The 14,000-nt window shown below is 27.8% G+C and overlaps 2 protein-coding genes across 4 annotated transcripts in view; one reads left to right on the forward strand and one right to left on the reverse strand.

Annotated features, from left to right (window-relative positions):
- The first annotated feature begins 42 nt into the window (after window positions 1-42).
- Window positions 43-2,925, forward strand: LOC113791964 (spliceosome associated factor 3, U4/U6 recycling protein-like). Its single transcript, XM_027341818.2, has 2 exons — window positions 43-329; window positions 390-2,925. Exons 1-2 carry the CDS (start codon window positions 144-146, stop codon window positions 2,868-2,870), a joined length of 2,667 nt encoding a protein of 888 aa, XP_027197619.2. The 5' UTR covers window positions 43-143; the 3' UTR covers window positions 2,871-2,925.
- LOC113791965 (uncharacterized) overlaps window positions 2,888-14,000 on the reverse strand; it is a 49,777-nt gene continuing 38,664 nt past the window's right edge. The window contains exons 1-3 of one of the 3 annotated variants that reach the window (XM_027341821.2): window positions 13,311-13,423; window positions 12,537-12,681; window positions 2,888-5,866 (exon numbers count right to left, since the gene is read on the reverse strand). In XM_027341821.2, coding sequence (XP_027197622.2) covers window positions 4,290-5,866; window positions 12,537-12,681; window positions 13,311-13,367 — 1,779 coding nt within the window. In that variant the 5' untranslated portion in view covers window positions 13,368-13,423 and the 3' untranslated portion in view covers window positions 2,888-4,289. Of the gene's footprint in view, window positions 5,867-6,028; window positions 6,176-12,536; window positions 12,682-13,310; window positions 13,424-14,000 lie in introns of those variants that run through there. The other 2 variants (XM_075823342.1, XM_075823343.1) reach the window with 2 other exon arrangements.

Below are 14,000 nucleotides of genomic sequence, written 5' to 3' on the forward strand. Positions count from 1 at the left end.
GCTTCGGAAATCCATAGACGAAAGTGACATCTATTGTGGAAAATAAAAACAGAATTACATGTGTTTTCTTGTCATTCGTATTGAATTGAATTGTTGATATTATTTTGAATTTTTATTTTAATGAAAATTCATTTGCATTTACAATGGATTTTACTAAATTAGATGATGATGATGATGATATTTCGAACAGTGTTGACAATGATTCAAAAGATTGTAATGATTTTGAAGATGAAGAAATGTCTGATGATCCGGATGATAGTGAGGAAGATGATAGCGATGCGGATGATGAAGCTTTCATTGTAGCCGAAATAAACAAATTACAAGATGAGGTAAGATAATTTAATTGGAATTCGTTATCATTGATTAATGTTGATATCTTATTCGTATAGCTTTCACACAATCCTTATGATTATGACAAGCATGTCAAATTGATCGAAGCAATTCGATTGATTTCAGTTGACCGGGAAAATGGTCAATTAGATTGTCTACGTTCTGCGAGAGAAAAAATGAACAAAGTATTTCCATTATCACCAAAACTTTGGAAAGAATGGATTCAAGATGAAATTTCCGTTTCGAATACACCGGAACAATGTAAAAACGTTATTGATCTCTACAAACGTGCAGTTTCAGATTATATTGATTTTGATCTGTGGAAAGATTTTGTAAACTATGCCATCGAACAAAAAAACCTAATTGGAATTGATTCCATACGTGAAATACTTGATAAAGCATTAGCTCAAGCTGGCTTACATGTTAAACGAGGTTCTTCCATTTGGACCTTGTATAGAAATTTTGAAATGTCCATACTTGAAGATAATGATGGATTAGAGGAACAAAAGCGACAGGAGTTACTCCAAAAACAAATGCATCGCATCTATGAGCTTTATTGTAGACAAATTTCCTTACCATTGAATGGAATAGAAGAAGTTTATCTCGAATTTTTGCAATGGCTCAACGAAGTGGAAAAATCATTCAAAATAAATCTCAAGCAAAATGATTTTTCTAAAATCGAAACTAAGTACAATAAAGCACTGAAAAAATATAAATTGTTGGAAAACTATGAAAATAAATTGCAAAATTCTGATTCACCGCATTATCAAGAATATGTTGAATATTTGGAATTCGTGAAATCGAATGATGATGATTTGGCTCGTACACAATGCCTTTATGAGCGTGCCATCACTGACAATTGTTTACAAATTGATCTTTGGCTAGATTATTTGACATATTGTAATTCTAAATTTGTTGTCGAGGAAATTATTCTTCCGATATATGAACGTGCAACCCGTAATTGTTATTGGGATGGTAATATTTGGATTCTTTACTTAGAAGCAGCTGAACGTGTTGGCCTACAAAAATCTTCGAAAGATTTACAATCACAACTATCTTTGATTCTGGAACGAGCATTGAAAAGTGTTTCATTCGAATATTATCTAAATTTATGGATAACATATCTATGTTTTTTGCGAAGATTGACAAATAAAATCGGTTGGAATGATTATGAAGCTGTTGAAAATCTTCGCAGTTCTTTGCGATCGGCCATCGATCAATTAGAGTCATACAAAGATGCTGATTATTGTTATCAGATTTATAATCTATATGCAGATATTGAAGCACATTTTTTAAAAAATTTAACCAACGGTCGTACAATTTGGAATGAGTTTCTGGATAAATCCTCATCATTAAAGCATCAAGCAGAAACATGGCTTGATTACGGCCAGTTTGAATTACTGAATGGTGACATTGAACATGTACGTCAAGTATCATTGAAGGGATTGAATATTTGTAAAGATGTTCCAGAAAAGATTGGAGAATGGTTGTTGAAAGTTGAACGGACATATGGCGATGATATAAGTGTTTTTCAACAATCAAAAATTAAATATGAAAAAATTATCAAAAAAATTAATGAAAAGCGTTTAAGACAACAAAACGAATCTCAAAAGCATGTCAAATGTGATGTCACAACATCTAAACGAAAAGCTGATAATAATCTGGTAAAAGATGAGCATTCAATAAATAAGAAGAAAAAAATCAGCCAAAAAACAGAAGAATCAATTCGTCATGGTGTCACTGTCCAAACAGATGAATCAAAACGTGATGAAACAATTTTCATTAGTAATCTAGATTTTAATGTCGACGAGGAAGAATTACGGAAAATTTTTTCTCAATTTGGTGAAGTTCGAGATGTTCGATTGGTGTTAAATTACAAAGGCTTATCGAAAGGTTATGCATATATTGAATTTAACCACATAAATTCCGTACAGAAAGCATTAAAACATGATCGAATGTTAATACGACAACGACCTGTATTTATCACTGAAATGGATAAACGGAAAAGTTTTCAATATGGCCGAAATAAAGAGGACAATAAATTGTTCATCAAGAATATTCCATTAGAAATTACTGAAGAAGAATTTTTGGATAAAGTATTCTCAGAATATCGTGATTCAATTATCAGTGCTCGTTTGGTTACACGTCGTGATGGTCGATCAAGAGGTATAGCTTATATTGACATGAAAGATGCTGAATCAGCGGCTAAAGCAGTACAGGAAAAAAATGAATTTGAATTATGTGGTCGTAATTTAATAGTAGCCATTAGTGATCCAACAAAATCATTTATTAGCGATTCGAAAGATCTTAATCAAAAACATATAGTAAAACCTTCATCAAATGAAGAATTTCGAAAACCCGGACCAACATCAATGGTACCACATTCTTTACTTAGAACAAGATCATCTAAAGTTAAACTTCAAATCGGAAATGAACATCAACCACCACAATCATCATCATCAGCATTAAGCCAAAACCAAGAAGCTGTAAGCAAATCCGGTTTAAATAATGATCAATTTCGTTCAATGTTTCTCAAATAATAAATAATTTCAAAGTATTTGAATAAAAAAAATAAACTTTATTTTCATATATTTAGATCATTGGCCGAGAATATTATTATTATCAAAAATGAATTGTTGATCAATGGTATACATCATTTTTGTTTGTGTGTGTGAATGTATGAAATGATCTAAGCGCATCTATGTTACATAATAATAAAGTTATATCAGTGATTTAAAAAAAAAAATCCATAATGTTTATTATTATCATGTGGTTGAGGTTGATTTACGAATCCAATTCGTAATTGTAATAATAATAATAAATTTTTCATGAACAAATTGATGATGATTATTATCTGAATAATTAAGAAATACAAAAAATTATAACAAGTAATAGAAACTCTTTTTTTTGAAAGAACACAAAGAAGAAAAAAATTGATCAATTTCAATATTGATATTGAAATTCAGAAATTATTGTTCACAACGGATGTTGAATTTGAGTGAGTGAGAATGAATGAATTTCCAAATTGTGTTTGTGCAATGATTATATATTATATTTTGATAATGTGAAAATAGTTTGTACTTTAATCAATGAATTCGTTAATCATGAATGAAAATTCCTAAATTGACAAAATGAATAAAGAATGAATGAGAGATAGCCAAAAGAGATTCATCACAGTGATTTGTTTTGTCGAAAAGGAAAAAATTAATTGAAAAAAATCTAATTTTTTGAAATAATAAAAATGAAAATTTTAATGAAGTTGGAATAATTTCAGATCGAAAAGAAAGAAAAACGTCATTATAATAATTATTGTTTGAAATGTTTATTTATCATCAACATTATTATCATTATGATTACAATGAACAAAATGTTTAAAAATTAAGTAAGTTAGCGTTGTGAGAAAAATAAGATTTTTCTTTAAAAAGATCAAAACCGAATGAATTGTTGTGGTGTGATGTGATGAAAACATTGATTATCATTGTAATATCGTGAAATGCTATAAAATGAACAAAATATGAATTTTTTGGAACCAAAATAATTTTCGGAATGACTTCAATAATCAATTAGCTTTTCAAATTTTTCTGCATAGTGATTTCATTCATATCAATTTGTTTGATGAATATGATGATGATGATGATGATCAAGTAGTAGTTTGTTTTGGTGTGTAATGTGTCAGTGTACAATATTCTGTAATGTCAGTCTAAGTAAATTTTCGTAATCATAGTTCGAAGAATTATTATTATTATTAATTTTTCATTTATAAGTTGTTTGTTTTGATAAAAGTGTGAGAAAAGAGAATGAGAAAGATAGATAGGATTATGAGATACATTCACAAAAAAAAATAACAAAACAAATGTGAGTCAATTGGACAATTTGAAAAAAATTGTTAGTGTGTGTAGAGAGATAAGTGAAATAATAATTGGAAATGATTTCAGATGAATGACATTGTTGTAATTCAATTAAGGTGAACATGGAATTTCATGTCGATGACTATGTTGACTGTTGTTGTTATTGTTGTTATGTTGATTCGAATTCAAATCATTAGAAATTCTTTTGGAAATTTTTGTCGAAAATCTACGATGTAGATGTGTATCATTATCATCATTCATAATATCATTATCATAATCATCATTGTTATCATTATTATTTTCGTTATTATGAACTTCGATATCAGATGTTTCATCATCACCATCATCACAATAATCATCGGCTACATCTACATCATCATCTTCATCATCTTCATCGACTTCAATATCTTCATTATCTTCTAACAAATGTGATTTAGACGTTTTTAATGACAATCTTTCCAGTTTACTATTGTTATCATTATGAATATTTTTATTATTACAATTATTTTTGATCAACATCATTGATGCAGAACGGCCACCAGAACTTCGAACAGATGATAAACATGGCCGTTTATTACTGAGTATATTTGAATTATTAGTCTGTGTGGTTGATGTCAGATCTAATGGTGATGTATTATGATTATCTTCATTACTTGATGGCGAAAATCCGGAATCATGATCGCCAGGAATTTTTTGTGTATGACATTTAGACAATAATTCTGCTGTTGCAGCGGCTAATGATAATTCTCTATAATCACTTAGTTTTTTAATGGATAAATCAATAGGACCATCTTGTTCCGGTGTATCACCATAAAATTGCCGAATGCCATTGGTCATTTCTTCTACGAGGTCTTTTTGGCTTGGTATGACTGTTCCTATACTGGAATTTAGACCAGGTTGTTGTTTAAGTACAGCTTGTTGAAGAGCTGTTGCTGTTGGATTCAAAAATCGACTGGCTGCTTGATTTAACAAAAGCTGTTCATTTTGTAGTTTTTGTAATTCTGAGAAACGTTTGCCCAGAACACTCATAGCACTTGCTGCATTATTGTTTTGTAAGAATAAACGAGAAACGGCTGCATTTAATGGAGATAATGGTGATATTGGTGCTAAAGGTATCGTTCCAGGATTAAAACGACTGGCTAAATTATTGAATTCTTTTTGAAAATCATTGGCATTAAAAGGAAGACTATTAACAGCTTGTTGCTGTTGTTGTTGCTGAGCAGCAGCAGCTGCGGCTGCAGCGGCCGCTGCTGGTAGATATGGATTCGTAAATGGATTCGTCATTTTGGCCGAATCAAATAAACCCGGATGAAATGGAGATGAAACGGACCTATGACCTAATGATCCTTCGGAATTAGTCGTCGATGGTGATGCGGCTAATCGTGGTGAGATACGATGCGAATGTGAATTATTATTATTATTATTTTGTGCAACAGCAGCCGCTGCAGCAGCAGCTGTCAATTCATTGAGATTATTAACGACGGCTGATGTGTTCCGTAATTCATTTTCTTTGAATTTGGCAAGAAATTCTTTAGTATCAGAAATTTTCATATCAACATCTGATGATCCATTCTTGCCTTGGCCAGTTAAACTTAAACCTTGTTCGGTCATACGATTAGACATTTCCTGTTGATCCTGTATTAGACAATGTATTTTGAACCAATTCGAACGGCGACCATAACGAGATCCTATGACAAACGAGAAAACAAAAAATAAATCATTAATTAGTAATGCATGTGAAAAAAAATTTCACTGATGGTGATTTTGTTTGAAGAAAAAAGTAAAAAAAGTCATCAATTCTAAAAACTGGTATAAAAGTGAAAAAAATTATTACATAATTAGATAATTACATTTTATCATAAACCAACATAAACGCCTCGAAATAATAAACATCGATAAAATATACAAATAAATACATCATCACATGATCCTAATTGTTTTTTTCCTAATGGCAAGATTTCAAGTTTAAGATAATTCATTATCATCATTCCAAAAAATTAAACCAATTCAATTCACAAATACAGAAGTTACACTAGGTAAATCAAAGAAGAAAACATCAATAAAAACATATTATTGAAAATAAAAATTGCAGGTTATTTTTCCAATGATTTTATTGACAACAACAACAATAATAACAAACAAAAAACAAAATCATAACCAAACTAATTAGATTGAAATTGTTTTTCCAAATTTGTATAAAAAAAGAATAAAAAATAGAGATTTTGTACTTATAACAAATGGATTTATCGAAACGTTTGGTTTTTAATTTGACAGAGATTGAAGATCAACATCAAGCACATCAATTTGTGTACGTAAGTATGCAATACAACCTTGAAATTGAATGTTTGGCAGCCAAACAACAAATGAATTGAATTTGGATGAAATCAATCTACCTGTACTTGGGATTGTGTGTGTAACCTCGATATTATTACCATCGAAATTATTATTATTATCATTTGGTATTAGAGAAAAAAACTAGAAAATGATTATTCAATCAACATGCTTTTGGCATTTCAACATTCGTAAGAATCGATTTAAATTCATTCATAAACATTCATTTAGTTTTAATGAATTCATTTTGAAAATAGGCAATAATATAGATGATTCAACGGGCTATTTAAGATTCCTGTCATTATAATTCATTATTTGACAATCAAATCAATAAAATGGAACGTTTATATACTGTTTCTAAGAATTTTTTTTATTATTAAGACAAAAATATGGATATTTTTTTATATTTATTATGATAATCTTTGATTTTTATCTTTTAAGAATGTATGCAACCAGGCAATGTATTTGCATTTTTTTTCTGAAAAATTTTATTTTTTTCAGTTACTTAATATGGATTTTCCGTCACTTTAAGTTTATTACATAAATCTGATTTCAATTTAATTTTTTTGTTAGTGGAAATATTTACAAATCGATAAAACGGTACTTGAACAACGACAACACACACACACACACATTTCAAATATCAAATGTTTGAAGATGTTTATCTATCTATTCGTGTGTGTGCTATAATCATTTGATGTTTAAAGGGTGAAATTTGAAAAAAAATTCACAAGAAATCGAATCGAAACGAAAATGAAATTAAAGATTGAGATCAAGATGTGTGATGAGATCAATCTAAATATACGCAAACACACACACACACGAGAGTGCTTTGAAAATTGAATTTATTATTTCAATAAAATAAAATTTAAAAAGAAAAAGAAAAATTCAAACGGCAAATAAATCTTTCGCTTGGGTATGATTATCATTGATGCCAAACTTTTGGATAATTTCATTCGAATTTGTTAGTTGGTTTGCAAATATTTCATTATGATAATAATTTTGGCACAATTCGAATAACTGTTTTTTTTTGCTGATATAACAATCATTGATGAATAATTGATGTTAATAAAGATTGAATAAATGCAGATAATATTTTTGAATGTCAAAGAAACAAGTTTAATTTGCCATTTTTAATGAAAATTATTTGAAAAATCAATGGATTCTTTAATTTTGTTTTGGTTAGTAATTTAAACCTTGAATATTTTTTATTCTTATGCATTTATGTTGCAAGTATGACCATTGTTTTCATTTGTGATGTAATGTTAATTATTGGCATCATCGAACAAAGACACAAATACAAATAAATTCAAATAAAATCATTAAATATTAATAATTAATTAGATTTACATGAAATGAAATAATCAAAAATTTGAATTTCAATCACCGAATTTCCGTCAATGATTACAAATGTATAGAATAAGTCAAATACAAACAAAAAAAGATAGATGGCGTACCTAGTGTGATTACGAAAAACAACAAAATAAAAAATAAAAATTCGACATTTTCCGTCAAATTTCGAACCGGGAAATTTCCTTTGTTCTTCACTTGGCTACTTGGCTTTATTCCTCCCTCCGCAATATTTAACTCATTCAAATCAACTATATTCGGAAACTTTTATTCAACTGCATTTGGCCAAGTGTAAAAATCTAATCGAATCCAATATTCACATTCACCTTCCGAAAAATTTTTCAAATAAATTAGAGCTTCGATAAAATTTAAAATTCAAAAAATACATTTTTTTTCGCAAAATTTTTTTTCCTTCCACTTTCTTTTGTGTGTATATAATATATGATCGAATAAAAAAAAGATGAAATATTAATCGACTTATGATCGGCAAAAGTTAAAAAGATATGAAATTATATTGATGATTTACATATATATTTTTTTTTTTTTTTTGAGAGTGTGTACACAGAAAAAAGATTGACCAAGACCGGATCATCATCATCGACACAATCGAAAAATAGATTTTTGATTCGATTTTTTGATGTTATTGTCGATTATTGTCTTGAGAAATTTTCTTTCTTTCTTTTTAAATATTAAAAAATTTCCGAAATTTTTTTTCTGAACACAAAAATTGATGATGAAAGAAAATCCAAGCCGCTCAAGTTGATATGGTTATTGGAAAAAAAATCTTCTTCATGTCTGCTATTTTGATTGCAAGAAAGCGAGATATGATGTAAAAGACAAAAAAAAACAAAAGTTCCAGTTCAAAATCCGAATTGTCATCCATTCAATAATCAAACAGCAATAAAAATTTTTCAAAGGAAAAAGAAAAGAAATCATTTGTCATCGATTTTTTTTGTTGTTTCTTACGACAACAACAAAGATGCAAAAAAGAAAAAGAGAAAAAAAGTTTAAAATAAATCTATGATGATGACATGAATCAATCTCGTTGAAAAAAAGGAAATGGCTGCAAAGCTATTAGTCGAAGAAGAAGAAAATCAATTTGTTCGTTTAATGTTGAATGCTGGAAAATGATATAATAAATTGTAATTGAAAAAAAAGAAATTTATACAGAACTGGAAGTGTGTGTGTTTGTCAAAACATGTTGTTGTTGTTGAATTATAAATTCAAAACGTGACGCATCCGACAAACCAACGATTATGGAATTTGTTTTCTTTTTTTGTTCAAATTCAAGTAACACGATTTTGTTGTGTGTGGTGTAGTTTCTTCATTTCAACCATCGATGTTCGATCAAACCAATCAGGCTATAATTAATCTGTTTATTTCTCTCTTTCTCGTTTTCACTGGATCCCATATAAATTTTTATGTGTGTGTGGGCCAGGAAAAAAAACATAAACGAGCGAGTTAACATTTTCGGTATATTTTTTTACAAGAAAAATAAGAAAGAAATGGCAATAAAATCGAAATCTAATCCAACATTATTTAGTTCAAGCTGAGGAATGATTTTTTCACCATGGCTGGTGGTCACTATATGCTTTACTAATAATCAGGATCTGATTTGATTTTGTTTTTTTTGAAATTTATTGGATTAATTAGATTATTACGATCATATAGGAGTGTATTGAAATGAAATTATTGAAATTCCATATTCAAACATTAAAGAGAATAAAAAGGTCGTGATGTACATTAACAGAAAATTTCCATTTCATATCATTAACAATCAGGACATTTTATTAAACAATCAATTAGTATTTTTTTCTCTGAAACTAGAGAGCCGAACTATGCCCATCATTACCATTTCAAATATGGATGTAAATTTGATGAATTTCAAATAGTGAATGTCTTAATCAATAATATTTTGATTGAAAATGAACAACAAAAAAATAAATGAAAAAAAACACACGTGCTATAGCCGTACAGGTTTGTAATGTGCTAAAATATGAATACCACCATCATCTGTATTAGGATTTATGAAACTTTATTTCTCTATATTGAATTATCATCATCATCATCATCTGCTCTATTGTTTTCATTTTCATTGATATTAAAGTCATAATTTTTGTTCAAAAAAAATATTTTAATAATAATCATTTGAATTGATTCGACATCGATACACACACTCAAAAACAAAGACATACTATCCTATCCTATGTCACATGAATGAATGATGAACATTCATTATATATTCGATTCAATGTGAAAGAAAAAACATTCATTTATCGTAACGGTGATTTATGATTTTTCTCAACGAATTAATTTCATTTCGAATATTTGAATTTGGGCATTTCATTTGTTTGCTTTTGCAATGAATTTTTTATTTTGCATTTTTTTTCGTTTTTTTGTGAAAAACAAAACAAAAAAAAAAAATTAATATTCGAATCAACCATGTGTTTCAAACTATTCAATCATCAATATTCAAATTCAGAGTGTGAGAGAGAAAGAAAAAACATAAAAACAAGACATTCATCGAATGTTTCAATATTTTCTTCATAGATCATAGATGAAGTTGTTGAAATTCATTTATTTTACATTTCATTTTAGTTTTGTATGAATGAAGAAAAATATTTTGGAAAAAAAATGATGATGATGATGACTCTATTAGAATTGAACGTAAATTGTATAAATATAGAAGCCATAACATCCAGAACAATATTATCATCATCATCATCATCATACAAAATACATCTTTCATACTGATTTAATGCAAGTTCGTGCATTATTTCATTCTTCTTGTATTCAGTTCTTTTTTTGTTGTTGTTACTGTCCATAAAGCACAGCAAAGAAAAGAAAAGAAATGAATTGATGATTGAACAACAATAACAAACGGGAAATTTTTTTATTTTGCTGTTTTTTTTGCATCAACAAAAACAACAATCATCCATCTTTTTTTCAGAGAGAAAAAAAATGATGAAAATAAAAAACAAAACAAAAAAATCCAAGATAAATTATGACCTTCATCCAGCAATTTATCCCAATCCGAAAAAATTAACATCATCGTTAACATTTATTATTATTATTATTATTGTAATCGATCTTTGTTTATGTTTCTTTTTTTTCATATTTATGGAATAAAGATGATGATGATGATGATGATGAAAATGAAATCATTCATTCAAATATAACAATGATAATTAATGCATCAATAACTAATCATAGTTCACCTGTAGAAAAAAAAAGAAAAAATATATTTCAACCAAAATAACATTAACAACAACAACAACAACAAAAAGCATATTGATGAATAAAATTGAATGGATGATCTACGATAGAAGATCGTGTTCATCATACGATCGATCACCTGTATATCATCATCATTATGGTTATGATCATTATCATTGTTGATGAAAATGATGATCAACATTATCATGATTATGATTATGATGATGGAATAGATTCAAATAACAATAAACAAAATGATAAAAAATCGATTAGAATCGAATTTAGATCATATTTTGTTGTTGTTTATTGTTGATTATAATGATAAAAATTGTGAATAGAAAAAATGGTGGGGTGGACAAGACAATATACAAAATAATTGTGAAATAGATGGACAATATATGGTGAAATCAAATCGTTAATTTTTTTTCTTTCAAGCCAAAAATTCCGACTGTCGATCAATTACATTCTCTGAACATTTATTCATTCAATCATTTATTGGTGATTATGTGATGAAAAAAATCTTTCAAATCTTATAAAAAGGGATTTAGCCCCAAATGAAAATCCTTCTTGTAACAACACTTATAAATTTAGATTACTTAGCAGGAATTTTCACCAAAAAAAAAATTTCCAATATTTATATAGAAGAAAATATAATCAAAATTATGTTGATAATGATGATTATCCACAAAATTTCGATTGAGTTAAAGATTGGTGAAAAAAAAGAAAATCAATTTTTTTCCATGTAAACACTCATATAAAACACACATACATTGATTTGATAAAGGATCAACCGGATCAAATGTTGATGATCTATCTCATTGACAAGAAGTTTATGGCTATTATGAATGAATGGATATAGAATTGCATTTATAATACTCATAGCTGTCATCTTGAATCTTCAATAAGATTCAAGAATTCATTGATATTTTAGTCAGCCTTCAGTTCATCATCATCATCATCGATGTGTAATAATGAATTTTTGCTATGGAAATCAAACTTAATCGGCTTATGCCATACATCACAAATCGAAAACTAAGACAAAAAAAATGGATGAACTCCTATTGAGCATATTAGATTTGATCAAAACTGACTAAGGAAAAAACGTGCTCGCAATCATCATTATTCAATGATCCAAATAAAATAGTGAAAATTGAATGTTTTTTTTTTTGCTTATCAAATCGAATAAAAAAATCAATATTTTTTCTTCTATTCACAGAATTATAATCGGTCAATATCAATCCACACCATCACATCCGTCACCAATCAATTCAACAAGAACCTGAATTTAACAAACAAAAAACAAATCTAAATTGTAAATTATGAATTCTTACATTCGTGAAAAGAAAACTATGGAATCGAATGTGAAAAAAAACGTGATAAATATCGATTTCAATAAAAAAAAATACCAATGTCAATCACAAAGAAAAAATAGATAGAAGAAGATCAATGAAAAATACATACCACTTTTGGACATGCCAACCATTAAACATTTCTTAAGACGACAACTTTTACATGATGTACGATTCTTTTTATTGATGACACATTCGCCATTGTTTTTACATTCACCCAACGCTGAAAGATTATTGTATGTTCGCCCAAAAAATGACTATATATGCAAAAAAAAACAACAAAAATAAAAAGAAAATGTTACAAACAATTAGCACGAAAATGTTTTTTTTTTTAATTTTTTTGAAAAAATAGGTACAAATTATTGGATCACATCATCAACCAAACAACAACAACAACAGTCTCTTTGTGTGTGTTCTTTTTTTTTGTTTTTGTCAAATTACATTCTATTCATTTAAACAACGTCGTTATCATTTAAATACAATTAATAAAGCCGAACCTTGTATATATGTACACCAATGACAAAAACTCATCATTATCATCATTCGTTATGAATAGTCGAAAAAATAAAATAAAAACAACAGACTATCATTATATAAAATTTACTTAAAAAAAATGAATTCCTTGTGTTGTTTTTCTTTATAAACATCATTATCAGTTAACTAGACTAACAACAACAAAAAAGATGAACAAGATCCAATTATATATGAATTTTTGACAAGCATCTTTTCGGGTTATTTTCTTTTTTAGGCACATAAAAACAACAACAATTTTTAAAATGAAAATTCCAATGAAGTCTCATGACATTTTTTTTGCTATCATTTTCGTGGATAATTATATTTATTGTCAAATATGAAATAAAAATTAAAAAAAAACATTCAAAATTACATTCATAATAAGATGATGCTCGAAAAAAAATTCTATTGTGCACAAACACACACACATATAAAAACATGTCGATTCATCATTGTATCATAGCATCTTAACCAAACAACAACAACAAAAACAACAATCATTGTTTTTGTTTATTCACAGATAGACAAATTAAAAAATCTTTAAAGAAAAAATCATTTCAACAAACAAACAAGTTGTCATAATAATGATAATCATATTCGAAATAATGATGGTAGATCCGAAAGAAAAAATTTATATGCATAGTTTTTAACTATACCGAATCATATTTCATTCATAGTTATTATTATTATTATTATGGATGATGATGATGATATAAATCATAACACCAAAACACATTAATAACATCAACAAAATTAAAAAAAAAGCAGGTATAATAAGGTATCATCTTTTGTTAAAACTACTGAACTAAGTAAACAGCATTTGAGACAGATGCCCAAAAAAAACAAAACAAAACATAGATTAGATTTTAATAATTAAATTGAAATTAGAGTTTTTTTCCTACTTTGGCTCAATTGTACTTGTTTTTTGTTGTTTTTTTTTAAAAAGATGTACGGATATTCTTGAAAAAAAAATATTAGATGGATGAGCAAACAGAGCAAACAAACAAATCAAGCGCGACATTTTTTTTTGTTTGAATGAAATGTCCACCATTTTAAAAAAAAA

Source organism: Dermatophagoides pteronyssinus, unplaced genomic scaffold (genome assembly GCF_027571235.1).
Source record: "Dermatophagoides pteronyssinus isolate colony J.1.1.1.1 unplaced genomic scaffold, Derpt_VIB-CSIC_2022.12 sq0026, whole genome shotgun sequence".
Lineage (NCBI taxonomy): Eukaryota > Metazoa > Arthropoda > Arachnida > Sarcoptiformes > Pyroglyphidae > Dermatophagoides > Dermatophagoides pteronyssinus.

Bases quoted from the DNA above. Each gene is read 5' to 3' on its own strand.
- LOC113791964 (XM_027341818.2), top strand. From the start codon at position 144: ATGGATTTTACTAAATTAGATGATGATGATGATGATATTTCGAACAGT. The intron at 330-389 runs GTAAGATAATTT...TTATTCGTATAG, and splicing joins TAAACAAATTACAAGATGAG to CTTTCACACAATCCTTATGA.